Source organism: Prinia subflava, chromosome 20 (genome assembly GCF_021018805.1).
Source record: "Prinia subflava isolate CZ2003 ecotype Zambia chromosome 20, Cam_Psub_1.2, whole genome shotgun sequence".
Classification (NCBI taxonomy): Eukaryota; Metazoa; Chordata; class Aves; order Passeriformes; family Cisticolidae; genus Prinia; species Prinia subflava.
Genome location: NC_086266.1, coordinates 633,119 through 648,798, shown reverse-complemented (window position 1 = coordinate 648,798; position 15,680 = coordinate 633,119). Strand labels below are relative to the sequence as shown.

General features: G+C 44.5%; 1 protein-coding gene across 1 annotated transcript in view; it reads left to right on the top strand.

Annotated features, from left to right (window-relative positions):
* TENM1 (teneurin transmembrane protein 1) overlaps nt 1-15,680 on the top strand; it is a 209,518-nt gene that overhangs the window by 89,031 nt on the left and 104,807 nt on the right. The window contains exons 4-5 of the mRNA XM_063416608.1: nt 4,258-4,471; nt 10,619-10,857. Of these exons, the coding sequence (XP_063272678.1) occupies nt 4,258-4,471; nt 10,619-10,857 (453 nt within the window). The remainder of the gene's footprint in view (nt 1-4,257; nt 4,472-10,618; nt 10,858-15,680) is intronic.

Genomic DNA, 15,680 nt, shown 5'->3' with positions numbered 1-15,680 from the left:
AAAATGAAATTCCACTGAAATGAAGTGGGAATCTCTTCTTGACTGAAGGAGGGTAGGTGATGGTATTCCTAATTCCCATAACAAACTGGGATGCAGGCACAGCCGTTGAGGAGGAGACAGATCCAAGCCCTGCTGGTTTCACCAAGAGCTCCTCATTTCCTGCAGGGAAAGGAAACGTGGTGGTGTCACTGTCCCTGTGCCGGAGCCCTGGAAGGGAGCTGAGCCCTGCAGGGCAGCGGGTCCTGGAAGGGAGCTGAGCCCTGCAGGGCAGCGGGCCCTGGAAGGGAGCTGAGCCCTGCAGGGCAGCGGGCCCTGGAAGGGAGCTGAGCCCTGCAGGGCAGCGGGCCCTGGAAGGGAGCTGAGCCCTGCAGGGCAGCGGGCCCTGGAAGGGAGCTGAGCCCTGCAGGGCAGGGGCTGCAGGGCCTCCTGGCCTGCTCTGTCACGGGCATGGCCTCGAGGCGTTTCCTGCAAACTGCAGAACAGCAGGAGCACAGAGGCAGCAGGCAGGCAGGGGTGACAGAGTGGTTTAATATGTCCTTATTTGTGATATTTGCACTGACCTATTGGGCTGAATACACGGTGTATTTCAGTGTGATTTATGGTTGCTAATTCCATTACCCACAGATCCCTTTCAGAAAGCCCTCACTGCTAATGAATTTAATAACACAAGGGCCAAAACTTGAATATTTATCACTGCCAAAAACCATCAATAACTGCGGAAACATTAATTTTTACAGCCGTGACTGCTTGCAACCCATTTTACCAATCATAAACTGCTCTTTAATCAAAATCTGTTCACCTCTAAAGTCATCAAATATTTGCTGCCAGGCTACTTGTAAGTGCCTGTCTTTTGCAAACCTAGATGATAGGCTTAGTCTGTAAGCTATAATTTCTCCCACTTTGTTCCGAGTTTTAGAACAGTGATTGTGCTATCCCCTGTGAGTTCCCACTGATAGAAGTTACAACTCGTGATATTGACTGAACCCACCACTTCTAAGTAATGGCAGGAATTACAATTTCTCCTGAAAATATCACCTTTAGAGCTGGCTGGGAGCTGTCAATCTTCTCTCTGTCCTTTGGATGCTGTGTGATGTTAATTGTGCCAGCAGCTGCTTGATCTGCTAAACAAACCACCGGGAGCCTGAGCTGGCTGTTTGGGCTGTTCCCTCAGACTCCACCAGAGCTGGAGGCTGCTTTTCTGCTCCGTCCCACTTTGTCCTTGACCTCTGTGACTCAGCCACCGAGGGCTGCCTGGTGTCACCGAAGGGAGTCCTGGCCCAGCTGGGTGGGCACTCAAACCTGACTGATGGACCACCTGCAGCACAGCACAGGAAGGCAGGGAGTGGTGGTTTCAGTGCACATTTTTCATATTAATTGACATAAATGTGAGCATTTCACATAAACGGAATGTTTTTCACATCAATATTATACATGGAGCACATTAGTATTTAACAGCTATGTGAAGAAATAGCACAGAACAGAGCTATAATTCAGGCAGTTCAGTAGAATAAAAGCACCTTAGGAACTGTTGCTCTTCATTCCCCTCTGGCAACGTTAATTTTATATGAACACACATCGGTGTGTTTATATTGTCAGGTGCTTCTGCATGAGAACATTTAAACTTGCATCTCACCCACAGTACACAGCATTATAACCTCAAACTCGTTTCAGGTTACAAACGACAACACATTTTATAGTGCAGTGTTTATGACCAAAATGACTCTGCTCCAGCAATCAGGCTCCCAAGTTAAAACACTGAGTGATGGAGTTAATTAAGGAGGAGTAGTGCTGGTGTAGCTCCAACGCTCTACAGATGTAAAAGCCTCTAAAGTGAGGCAAGGTTTGTCAGGAAAGGTGAGGTCTTTCAATACAGCTGCAGAGGAAAAAGAGCTAGCTCTGGGCCCAGAAGCCTTTCTTTTGATTTGAGTATATTCACATTTCTTTCATCAGAAAAAGCAGGAACGCTCCCCCACACACACCTTAAGAACAGGGTTATCAGTCTTCTTTCAACAATTGTGCAAAGTAAAACTGACAAGTTAAGTATACAGTACAAAGACAACAGATGCCAGATTTTTCTGAGTCCTGAAAGACGGAATATTATTAAATGAATCCTATCCAGAAAGTTGGAAAAGGTGGCCATGTGAGAGTTCCCTAGAGAGAAATCACTGCCTGTCCTTCTCTAATGAGTTCTAACCTCCATTCTTCTGCCTGATAAAATTCTCCCAATTTCTACACCTGAGTCAAGAAATAGTTGTCTGCAGAGACCCTTTCGAGGCACTCAAAATTTATTTTTGGGAACACTGAGATCTCTAGTATCTTTTCCCTTTTTCATGCCACTGATGGAAGTTTAACCAGAAATGGAGCTCAGCAGTGTTAGGATCCTGATGTGCCATGATAATTACTGGCAAGTGCAGAAGGGAACTACAAGATGTGCTAGCATATGGATTATGCAGGTTTTTTCCCAAATACCTCAGCATTTACTGCACAGCTCTTGATGTACCTTGTAGAGCCTAACTGTGTGTGCTGGCAAAAATCAGCATTTTTCTAACAGGACAGGGGCTCAACCATGGAAATGGCTTGGCATGCAAATGTACAGGTTGTATAATAACCCTGCAAATTTTCTGTAGAGTGGATTTGAGATGATACCTTAAGTAAAAAAATGTCATTGATCAAGTACATAAGGATGCTGGACATCAAATATTATGTGCAGAATTTCAGTAGCTTTCAATTCTGAAATAATGGGATACAGGATTTACCTAGATTAATTATTATATGAAGGTGCCTTAGCAGATTATTTTGGAGCCCTGGACTGTTGACTCCAGTGATTTAATTTACTGAGGTCTCCAGTTTTCTAATATGCTTAGAAATGCTTTTCTGGTGTATGCAAACAAATATTATAGCATAAACCTTAGTGCAACTGTAAGAATGCTGCCTTGATAAAAGATCAATGAAATTAAAAGGATTAAGCCTGGGCCAAATCCGTGACAGCTTTGCTTACCACAGCACTGAAACACTTATGTGGAGCACTAAAGAACCTTGTTTCTCCAGCTGGGGTAGATTGGGACTGTCACAGGGAAAGAGGTGCTTTTGTTCCACAAGCCATTCCAGGAAGGGAGAGAATCCACTTCTGTGTCCTGCCTTGAAGACACATCATGTCATAAGGCAAAGAAAGTCTGTGTTGTGAGGGATGGCAGCAGGTCCTTGCAGGGAGGTTTTGCAGATTCATCAGAGCTTCGCTCCAGCTGGATTTCTGCAAATTTAACTGGACATCTGCTAAAGGGAGAGTGAGGGTGAGTACAGAAGTGGGATAGAGCTGTGTCAGACACTGAGGTGAAGCAGCTGGAGGAGTTTCAGGGTCAGAAGTTGGCAGATCACTCAGTCTGGCAGCAATTTTTACCTCTATTTTCTTCACCGAGTGTTTGCTGTTGTCCATAGCTGTGTATCTGGCTGTCCTGAGAGTCTTTGCAGACTCTGGGGAAGCAGAGAAGGCCAGGTTTTATTGTTCCTCAGAAGTACCACTGCCTCGTGTTGGTGTGTTCATTGTGCTTTGCAGGAGGGTTGGAGCTCAGTGGCTCAGCCTGAGGCACCCAGAGCTGTGGCAACCTTTGTTAGCCCAGCAGGGCCCTGTGCAGAGACCCGGAGCTGTGGCAGCCTTTGTTAGCCCAGCAGGGCCCTGTGCAGGGACCGCATCCCTCTGGGGGCTGGGGACAGCCTGAGGGTCCCACAGGGCCCAGGCTGGCGCAGTGGCTGCGAGCTCCCTGCCAGCTCGTCTGCCCTCAGCTGCCATTAAAGTTTTCCTCCGGATGGTTAGTGCTCCAGAGAGCTTTTCTCAGAATGATAAATAACCCCGTGTGTGTGTGGCTGTTTTCCTGTTGTTGCACACCCTCACTAACCCCATTTGTGGCTGTGTTCCCGCTGTTGCACACCCTCGCTAACCCCCCGTTTCCCCGCTGTTGCACACCATCCCTGACCCCGTTTCCCCGCTGTTGCACACCATCCCTGACCCCCGTTTCCCCGCTGTTGCACACCATCCCTGACCCCGTTTCCCCGCTGTTGCACACCATCCCTGACCCCGTTTCCCCGCTGTTGCACACCATCCCTGACCCGTGTCTCCCCGCTGTTGCACACCATCCCTGACCCCCGTTTCCCCGCTGTTGCACACCATCCCTGACCCCCGTTTCCCCGCTGTTGCACACCATGCCTGACCCCCGTTTCCCCGCTGTTGCCCGCCCTCGCTGAGCCCGGTTCCCGTTGCAGGCGTGCCCGGCAGCCCGCACACGCAGTTCACGTTCCGGCCGCTGCCGCCGCCGCCGCCGCCGCCGCACGCGTGCACGTGTGCCCGCAAGGCCCCCGGGGATTCCCTGCAGAGCCGCTCCATGACCACCCGCAGCCAGCCCGGGCCCGGCGCGCACGACTCGGTGCAGCTGCACAACAGCTGGGTGCTCAACAGCAACATCCCGCTGGAGACCAGGTACGGCACCGGGGAGGGCCGGGCTGCTCACGGGCGTGTGCTGCGGGCGTGGGGATGCTGCACCGACGGGACGGGACCGTGGGAGACGGGCCTGGGCGTTAGTGGAGCGTCAGCCTCGCACAGGCGAGGCAGTGGAGAGGCGGAACAGCTCCCATTGGATTGGGAGTTCAGACTGGGAACAGCCTTTGGGCTCCACGTTACTCATTCACAGTCTGGGGGTTTCCAGTTCTGACCCTTCCCTGGTGTCCCCTGGTGCCCCCCTGGGCACTCCCGGGAAGGGAGGAGGGCTGGCCAGTCCGTGAGGACAGTGTGGGAGTGCCGGGATGTGTCTGCAGTGTGTGTGCAGTGTGTGTGCAGACCGGTGCTGTAGCAGGGGGACACTGAAACACAAACTGCTCCTCGTCAGCACTTCCAGCAGCCTTAGAGCGAGTGAGGGGCGTGCAGCTCGTTCTGCCTTCCCCTACCAGGGAAGGATTCTGGCCTAACACCTGCGCTCCCGTGCCTTCCTTCTCCATCAATGTTCAGCTGCCCGTTAAAAATAATCCGACAAAGTAAAGAGAAACATTGCAATGATATGGTTCTGCACCAAGTCTAATAATACCAAATCTAGCTAATATCTACATACCTAATATAGCTAAGCAGATTTTTTTTATTTCATTTGGAACATTTGCAATCAAAAAGAAGACTTAGACAGTAATGTATTCCCTCCCGTAACAACTAGGCTAAAATGAGAATACACATGTTCAGCTTTTCTCCCAACTGTATCTCCTGTTAATCCATAAACAGAACATGTGTTTGATGTTTTATCTACTGCCATGGAATAGCAGAGAATTTTCAGACAGGAGAAGATTTCCTAGAACTAATCATGTGACTGTAAAACCTATTCACTCTGGACAGACAGAAATTAGGCAAGTTTGAGTCTGCTCATAATGATGATTTGTCATATTTATGTAGAAGAAAATTCTCTAGTTCTGAAAATGTTTGCATTTTCAAGAGTACATGAAACATGCACTCTTACATCATTAGAATTGGAAACCCTAGGTTAGATGGCAAAGGGCTGCAGTGAAGACACAGTGTGGTGTATGTGTTTGGGAGTTTTCTGGGGCAGTAAAACCTGGTTACATTTTCATAGAAAAGGGCAAGTCAGAAATGTTGTTTGTGCTCACCTCGAGGTGTTGCACGCACTAATCTGCAAAGCAGTCCTGTCAGGGCCTGACTTACTGATGCAACTGTGTGACAGTGAGAGTGGCTTGGAAGGATGAAATCACTTGTTGAGTTCACAGCAGCTCTTGTCAGAGCTAAGATTGGAGTGTGTGTGTCGCTGCCAAGGCCAGCTCCCTGGCACTTATTAACTCTGGCAGTTATTCTGATTATAAGCAGCCCAAGTAAAAATAAGAATTAAGGAGAGCTTTAAAACTCCAGAGGACTTGTTACTGAGCCCCTGCTGCTGAGGGGACTGGAAGGAGCTGGGGCTGTGTGAGGTGCAGCAGCTGCAGCTGGTGCCTGCCTGTGCTGCAGCCTCAGCAGTGCCGTGCGCCCAGAGATGCAGGCGCAGCCTCCATCTGTGCATGCACCCACACAGGGAAAAACCAACAGAGCCACTGTTAAAATTACCTATGAGCATGCACTGATTCCAGTGTCACACAGAGAAATAATTGTTCAGCGCTGCCAGAAAAAGGCTGCAAACATCTCTAACACCACATAAAAACGTGGGAAACGTTGATTCTCTTTTTTAGGATAATGTTATTGGGCTCTTACAAAAATTGATTTTTTTCCCTCTCCCCCAGAATAAAGCACTTGCAACCTCTTGCCTATTCCCTTGCTTTCCACTAAAATAATTGTTTTTTCAGGCTTCGTAGATACATTGCTCTAATGCTTCAAATCTTGTGATTTACGGTGTAATACATTGTCATTATCTCTGACAGCCCCACTGAACATAGCTTACTGCTTTTTATGGAGTAAGCATTAAGCCCTGATAACTCAGGAATATTTTTCATTTTCTCCATGCCCTTCTAGTTAACTCAGTATTTGTTTCCATATCTAGCTTTCTTAGTTTGTTTTTTTTTTCCCTGCTGTTTGCTATTTATTTTCCCACTTCAGTTAAATCCCCAAAGAAGAAGTAAAATCTAGGTGTTAAGTAGGGATTTTTATGTGAAATTTTTCTTACCCTCCTTATAGTCTGTTACAGATCCCTCATGGATAAGCCATTGGTCACACTTATTTTGAGTTAAGTTTTGACACAGATTACGAAAGCATTAGAATTTTTAAGTTTTCTGTTAAAAAAACAGAAAACTGAGCTAAATCTCAAAATTTAGCTAATTTTTATTTTGTTTCAAAGGGGAGTTTTAGTCCTGTTTTGTGCATCGGTATTTCAGATATTTGCTTTTTTAAATCAGATTTCTTCCTGGTTCCTGTAGCCCATTTAGCAGTGTTGGCAGGAAGGTTAATGCTGTGCTGAATGGGCTGAAATCTCCCTTCACTGCGCTGGCAATGAGCCAGTCCTGTGCAAAAAGACAGCTTAATTCAAGCAATCTGATCACCATGGTAATGCCTCCTCTAAGGGGGCAGTGAGCCACCAGACCATAAACCTGAGATTCAATTATCATTCATTTATATAAAACTTTGGAGTGCTGGAATAATAAGAAGAATATTTGGGGTTCAAGACAGTTATTACTTTTAGTTACAATTCAGGAATATTTCAGAGCCCTGAAGTTTGATTACGTCTCTAAACACTTGAAAACCTTGAGAGTTTTGGAGTTCAGGAAGTTTCACCCCTGTGGCACTGAACTCCCAGTTAATCCCCTCCTTTCCAGGGAGGGCAGGGCAGGAGGGCACAGGAGCCTCCCTGGGGCTGCTGCTGCTCCCCGTGCAGCTCCTGGCAGGAGCTTTGTCCTTCCTTTCACTTCTGCTGAGAGGATTCAGAGTTCAGGAGTCTTGCATTTGGAGAGATGAGCAGATGGATGAACAGCCCCAGACACTGTGGTCCCCTCAGACAGGGAATGCTTTCCAACTGCCTCTTCTATATGTGAATGTTACTGAGCCTTTAAGATTTATTTATGGATTGGAGTTATCAGTGTAATAATATTAAGTGACTTTTATTTCACCAACAAATGCCTTACAGATTATGTCCTATATTTCTCTTTTTAAGGGAATATTATCATCTTCTTTATGGATGTTTTTGTGAACATTTAGTTTTTCTCTACTTGAAAGGAGTGGTGCTATCAATCACCATTGTAAATGCTCTGATTTTTCTTGTGTTCTCAGTTTACCAAAAAAACCCAAACCACCACAGGCCTTAGCTTTTCTCTTAGATCAAATATTAAAGCACACATCAGGCTGCAGTCACATCTAAACTTTTGAACTGCAAGTTTTATTATTTTGCTCTTTAGAAGGAGAGCCTGATTTTATAGAATTGATAGCAACAGTTTAGCATGTCCTGACATCCTTTGGGAGCCGTGGTGTGCTCAGACAGATGAGGACTCAGCTGAGTTTATGAGAACGCAGTCACAGTCTGGCTTTGGAAATTCATCTTTGTGCCACCAGTGTTTTTCAAATTCTATAGAAATGTCTTTGGGTACTCAATACACTCTCCCAGAAATGGAAGCTGTAAACAGTTGGTTTTTTAAACGTTTTCTCAGCATTATTTCACTGGCAGCTCAGTTTCAGCAGGCCATTGCTTCAGAATGTGTTTTATTCCAGAGCAGAGCAGTGTCAGCTCTGTGTGTGAGTGGAGTCGTGCAGCAGAGCTGGGTGCAGGTCCTGTGCACTCTGCTGCTAACAGGGAAATGCCTCTGCACTCCAGTGCTGTATCACCAAGGCCCTGCTACAGATTCCTGTGCAAGGGTGTGAAATATTCCTGGCTATTGACTGTGGGTTGTTAGAGCCTTCATAGTAACACTTTTCTGTTTGGTGTTTCCTTCCCTTCACCTCTGATACCTTTGAGCTGTGCACTATAAAGGACCATCAATACTGTCAATATCAGACCCTGTGCTGTAATTTCCAAAAAAATTAAATGAGGAATTACCAAATGAGTAGGTTTTTATCATTATATCTTGAATAATTAAAGCATGTACAGAACACTTGGTTTTTATATTTGTAATATTTTTGTATATACATATGTGTGTGTGTATGTGTATGCATACGTACTTCTCATATGTATATGCTTATATCTAATAACATCTTATTTTATGTGGTGATTCTGCTTGTTTCCCTGAATATCAGTAGGAATTTTGCCATGACATTTTTCCTACCAGAAGTCTGTGTGACTGTATCTCGTTAACTGCTGAGTGAGAAAAAACATCTCATACTCACAGAAGCTTTCATGTGTGACAGCAAAGCATGGAACCCAAAATAACCAGCTGTGCTCTCGTGGCCTGATAGGAGGGAGGCAGGTTTATATAGTCTGTAAACAGTTGTATTACCTCATTTGAGTTTATTCTTTTGCTGTATATGAGTTTATATCTTTTGAACTAGAATAGAGGTGAATTACAATGGGAGAGCAGTGCTGTCTCTAATGTGAGCATCTGTGGTGGGAGTCAGTGGAAGGACAGCTGGGATGTGCTGTGTGAGGCACTGCCAGGGGCTGTGCTCAGTCAGGGTCAGCTGGAACTTTTGTCTGAGTGCAGCTCTTGTGGGTGATGATTGGGAAGCAGAAGTAATTAATACTCAAATTTCGTTCTGTGGCTTAGTTGTAAGAGTCCTGACACACAGGCCCTGTGCACTGCAATACAAGCTAACCTGCATCCTCATTTGCTTGCTTTTTTGTGTAATTAAAGGGCTCTTTGAAAGATAAAACTGCTCTGCAATACCTTTTTATTTTCTATAATCTGGCACTTTGAAAACTGTAACCTTTCTTCTAAAATCTTTAATGGAAGTACACAATACCACACTCATTACACCATTGGAGCAATTACCATTTCAGAACATGTATTTACAATATTCTTGAAGTCAAATGTCCCAGTGTAACAGTGTTTGATGCCCTCCAGTGTTTGATCCTGCGTGCATCCTGCTGTGCATTCCCCAGAGGAGTCCTGCCAGCATGCACTGATGGATGCACGTGTGCCCTGGGGAGGCTCTGCCCTGTCCCTGCCTGTCTCAGCTGGCACAGGAGCACCGGGTGCTCTGAGCTCCCCTGGGTGCACCTGCCAGGACAGAGGGCACTGGGGAAGCAAACAAACACCAAACAAACACCAAACAAACACCAAACAAACACCAAACAAACACCAAACAAACACCAAACAAAGGCAAGAGGGACCAAAGGGAGCTGCTGTTCCCAAAAGAACTTGTGCCTGGTGTGGGCACCCTGAACTGGCCCTTCTTGCCACAATGCTGAGCACATACCACAGTAAGTTATTGTTTAATGTTAAATAACCTCTCCCAAACCCTCTTGGAGAGCCCTTGCCAGTCCTCAAAATCATCCTTCCTCCTATAGAAAACTACTCCGTACTTCTCCACCAGAGCCTGTTCTGCAAGGCAAATTTTTGTGCCTTATTTTTTGTGCTAATGTAAGTCTTTGCTATTTTTTCCTGAAGGCAATCAGTCCTGCAAAGAATGCTGAAATAGGTCTCCAAATGAATTCTTTCTTAGTCTGTTTGAGAATCACTGCAGCAGGCAAAAGCATTTGAAGAAAAACTACTCTCAAAATAGCTCAATTAAGAACAGTAAAGAAATGGTGCTCACCTATGTAATAATTACAATTCTTCGGAATGGATTATCCTTGTAAATCAGGTGACTAAGTAGTCACTTTTTTGTTTTTAATTTCCTATATTCCGTGGTAAACAATAGATGTTCACAGTGGCATTTTGGGGTATTCCAGGTGAATAAATCAGTTAGGTGTGGGTGGAGGGGATGCTGCTGTGTCTGTCCCACCTGTGGAAAGGCACAGAGGGGCTGCTCATCTTGGAAGAGAAACAACCTTCCCTCAGGGAAATTAGCTTAGAATTTATGTATGTTATGTTGTTTCACTGAAACATTGCTGGACATCTTGTGGTGTGGTTAAAAAGCTTGCAGAGGGCATTCAAACACACACTTTGCTGCCTCTGATCCTTTCTGTGGCTGTATGCAGTATTTACTGTGCAGTGCTTGTGTAGTTCCTTTTGCTTTTGCATCGCAGAGGGTTTCACATCGTTCTCTGTCTTCTCTTTGTAGGCATTTCCTGTTTAAGCATGGATCTGGGTCTTCAGCTATCTTCAGCGCAGCCAGTCAGAACTATCCCTTAACATCCAATACTGTTTACTCTCCACCTCCTAGGCCTCTCCCTAGAAGCACCTTTTCCAGACCTGCCTTCACTTTTAACAAACCTTACAGGTGTTGCAACTGGAAGTGCACGGCGCTGAGTGCCACTGCCATCACGGTGACCCTGGCACTGCTGCTGGCCTATGTCATCGGTAAGCTGAGCCTTTCCTCTGCTCCTCACCTGCCCTCTGCTCCTGCTGCTGCCTCTGCACTCCTACAAATCAGCTTTCACCACTAATGTTTGCCACTGGTGCTTTTAAATCCTGGCACTAAACGCTGCATTGGCTGAAGGTTGAAGTTAATTCTCTTTAACTTTCTATCTGTTAGCCTTGATGCTGCCTAGCAGACAAAGAAATATTATTTGAGATTACATGTTTGTACTAGCAGAGGACTCCTGCTGGTTTTAATTGCTGTGATATTTTCTTGAACGTTTGATTTCCATATTACGCTGTACAACATTGTTGCTCTTAAAGAATTATTGGGAAAGACTGGTAATGTTTAATTGTGTTTTGCCTTGCTACCCTTAGTTAATATCTTCAGTGTCACCACCATTTAAATCTTACATGGCATTCCTCCTAATTGTTACATCATTTGATAGAATAACAAGTAGCTCTACAAATAATTTTATACCATGTAGTCTAAGATGGATTTTGTTATCCCTGTATTCAATTTATGTTTAAGAAATGGGTTACATAGTACCAGCTTTGCCCTTTTGTTAGCAAAATATGTAGGACTGGTTTATGAGACTAGCTAGAAAGGGCTGCTTCAGGTTTGGGGGTTGTTTTTTGTTGTGTTTTTGGTTTTATTTTGGAGGGGGACAGGTGTATTGGAGGTGGCTTGAAGTCAGTGTGGTTACAGGCATACACAGGAGAGCAGATCTTGGTGATGTCCTACGTAACATTTAACCTGAACTTTAATTATTACATTGGGTTTTCACTCTGAATTGAAAATATTGAAGAGCATTGTGTGTGTGGAATTTAAGGATGTGACTGTGGCTTCTGTGAACATGGGGAAATGTAATTTGGTTTTGCTGTCTCACCCACACTCTCAGTGTTGTTTCAGATGGCAGCTCACAGGGGGCAGGAGCCAGAGTATTCCTGATGTCCTGTAGCTGGAATGGGAATAATTCCAGGTTTGCCTGGAAGTGCAGTTCATACTTGGTAAAACTTGTCAGAGATAGAAGTACAGACACCTCCAAGCTGATAAATGGGCACTGATTTTCTATACTCTCTGAATAAACGTTTCTATAGTGGAAATCATTACAATTTCAATAATTTCTTGCTCCTCACTGGGGTTCTCTTCGGTCCCATGGTGACAGGGTTGGTTACTGTCAGCAGGAGGCTCATCAGGAGGGATTTTTTCCTGACATCCTCACCTAATGCATATGGGAGAGCAGATTGGAGCGTTTCTGGTGCCTGATGATTTGAAAGCACCTGAGGATCTGTAAGCTCCATTAATTGCAGATTTCCAGAGCAGCTGCTGAGCAAATGCCCTGGCTCAGGCCTGGCTGCATCGTTTCTGCAGCCTCATCTGTTTGCTGCACATTCCATCCCACCCACCCCATTTAGATTTTATCTGCACGAGGCACTGCCTCTCTCATCCCTGGTTGGATTTCAGGCTGCCTCTGCAATTCCTGTGACTTTGTGGGGATGTGCTGCTCTGTGTCACCAGGCTGGAGGCACTCCTTGTCACCGTGGATTAAAAGCTCTGTGTGACTCTCCTGCAGATGTGTCTGTCACATCTTGGTAACACAGGGCTGTGTCATGTTTGCTTTAGCTAGGCAGGAGCAGGTAAAATGGAGATGTCTTTGCATTTTATAAATCATTACTATTTCTATTGATATTTTCTATGGAAAAAATACCAATTTTTGAACCAGGAGTTCTAATTCAGGAAAATTTTCAGGATGCCATTATTTGCTCTTGTTTTCCCAGAAATGTTTGAGTTGCATAAGCTTTCCTGCAGATTCAGGTAATATTAGTTAGCTTATTCCAAGTGAATATTCCTTCTGCCCATCTCTGGTTGGTTCAATATTTAAATAAGTTTATGGTCTCTTCCTATGACTCAGATACTTTATTTCTTTCCCTTTTACTAGATTTGGTTCATAGCATATAAACTGTTTCCAGAGTTCACTGGCTCTGTGGGCTGGCAGATTTGCATATCTTTTCACATCAAAAATTTAAATGTGCATGTTTTAAACGAGTGGTTGAATATAGAAATTCAGAGTGCATGTAACACTCTGAAGTTGGAATTCACTCCCCCAGGTGTTTTCTCTGAGCTCACCCTGATGCATTTCCCTCACTCCACCAGGATTTCTTCAAGGCTGGGGAAGTTGTGTCTGAGCAATCACTGCAGACATGAGCCCACTTTTTAAAACAACTCATTTTAATTTCAGGACCAAACTTAACCTGTAATCAGCTCAGCAGTTGTTATTGGAAACATAAGGGAGACTTTTAAGAGGCAAAATTGTTTTCATCATGGCATTCTTTGGCATAGCCTGCATTAACTTACCATGAACTACAATTTCAGGCTGAATGAGTGTTGATCAAAATTTGCCATCAAGCTTTTTCTTCTCCTAATTTAAGAACTTAAATGTTCTTTTTCAAGTATTTTTCACTGCCATTTAATGCTTGAGCTACACATTACTTTTAAAAAGACGCCCAAACCTCAGCCTCAAGTCAAACATCTCCAAAGTCTTAGAGACACGAAGCTCATTCCAGATGAAAATTGACAAGTGGCTCTTACATCTGTAATGAACTGAGAGCTGTGCCAGAGTGCTCTAAGCTGTCATTTCTTTTCAATCTAAAGGTAAACTAGCAAAATGTTGTTGTTCTTTTATTTTTCAGCCTTTCCCTCTTATCAGTGAGACTCAATAGCAAAGCTTTTACATAAGAACATGTAATTCTTCTGTATTTTCTCTCCTTTGAACTACTACTCAGTTAAAAAAAATACTGTTTCTCCATTAATCCTCTTCTGCCTTATAATCACTGTGTTTGCTATTTGGGCTTTCTGAAATGAATTTGACTATTTTATGGACAGTAAGGAAATTATAGAACACTGTTGGTGGTTGTGTAACAACAGATTTATTGAAAATCTTTAGTTTATCAAGAAAAACACATATTTTCACTTCAACGGGAGTAATTTCTGTGAATAGGTTCTAAAGTCATAGTAGTTACTTCAAAAAAACCTTATTTCATAAAGTGCATGTTTGGCCTTCAGACTGTTGGAGATGTAATTGTAAATGCATTTGATTATTTTCTAAGGAGAAAGTCCTACATACTTTTATTTTTCATTTTCTGTTTTCCCGTGTGCTGAGAAATGTCCATCCTGTAAATCTGGGGTGGGGATTTTGTGTTTACCCACCCTGGTGGGAGCAGCTGGGAGAGCTCAGGGTGCCCCTGGTGCCTCTCCCCAGGGCTGCAGCAGCTCCTCCAGCAGCTCCTGCTCTGCTGAGAGCCTTGCCAAAAGTTTAAGAGTAAATGAGGCAAATACAAGAGATAGAATAAGAAATATGATATTTCTTCTGGTTTTTTGCAGCACCACATCATTTCGTTTAAGCCCAATGCAGTGGGTGCTGTGGATGCTCATTTAGTGGTTATTTTTAGCCCATTAATGAGTAGGATTTTTCTTCCATGATACTTTACCATTTTATCAGCAGCTGATTTGGACTTGCAAATCACTGGTCCTATTGATCAAAGGTGCCAAACTCCTGCTGTTCCATTGATTTCAGCAGGTGATGCAAATGTTCAGCGCCTCTGAAAATTGCGTCTCATGTTCTTGGGTTTAACCACCCCTGACTATGGAATGACTATTTTATATCCAAATGAATTCTCCGGGATGAGGATGAAGTCCTGGCTATCCTCCACGATGTTATCACTATGTATGAGTGGCTCTGGAGTGGGTGCTGGGTGTTAAATTCCCTCACACGGAGGGCAGGGGGTGAGGCCTCAGTGCTGCCTGGCACTGGCACTGTCACTGTCATTGTCATCCACCTGCAGGGGACAGCAGTGATGGTCCCAGCACCGGGAAGGGCCAGGATGGATTTTAAGGATTCGTGTGTCTCACTGCACAGATTTGTAACATTGGTTGTGTTGCTTTAGACGATGTGTAACAGCAGCAAAAAAGGGAATTATGCAGAGAGGGGTGAAGGGGAAGATGAACTGCTGCACACTGAGGAGTATCATGGTCTAGTGAACAGTGCCAGGTATTTCAGGGTGGTGCAAAGGTGTGATACAGGTGACTGACCCTGAAATGCCCCTGAGCCCTTGGCAGAGCTCTCACTGGACACATACAGGGTCCCTCAGCTGGGAGTTTGCTCTGTGCTCTCCCGGCCCTGGCTCTTACAGGAGACACTGCCACGATCCCTGAGTGCTCAGAGAAACATTTACTGTTGCCCACAACTAGGTTTTGTTTGTTCCTAAGTATAAAATATGACTCAGTATGAAAAGTGAAACCATCTTCCCTCCAGGAGGATTGCAGGAGAGGGGAATGTATTTGTGTTTTCAGGTATAAAAATGTTAGGTCTAAAGAGAAGACTTCTTGAGAAAGAGGAGCGTGCCAAATTCGGATGGCTGGTAACAAGTACCTGGAAGAAGTCCTTATTTCATTAAATGCCCTAGATGATCGAAACAATTTACCACTTTAATATCGATTTTAAAAAATAATCTGAAGACTGAATCAAATATTAAAAGTCTCAAATTCTGAAATCTGTTTACAGCAGAATGAAACAGTATTTTATTGGTACAGTGAGCTTACAGAAGATCACCTCTCCTAGAGGTCAGGACCTTTGATTCTGGCTCTTGTGTCCAGGTATTTTCCTCATTAATTCACCTTTACTGGAACTGAGACACTGATGCATCTGTGGCTTCATGCCACAGTGAAATCCAGTTTTCTAAGCAGAACCTGCTAGCAGTTAGAGAAACAAATAATTTTCTGGCACTTGGAGCAGGTGCAGCAAGAGTGGTCAGCTGCTGATTCT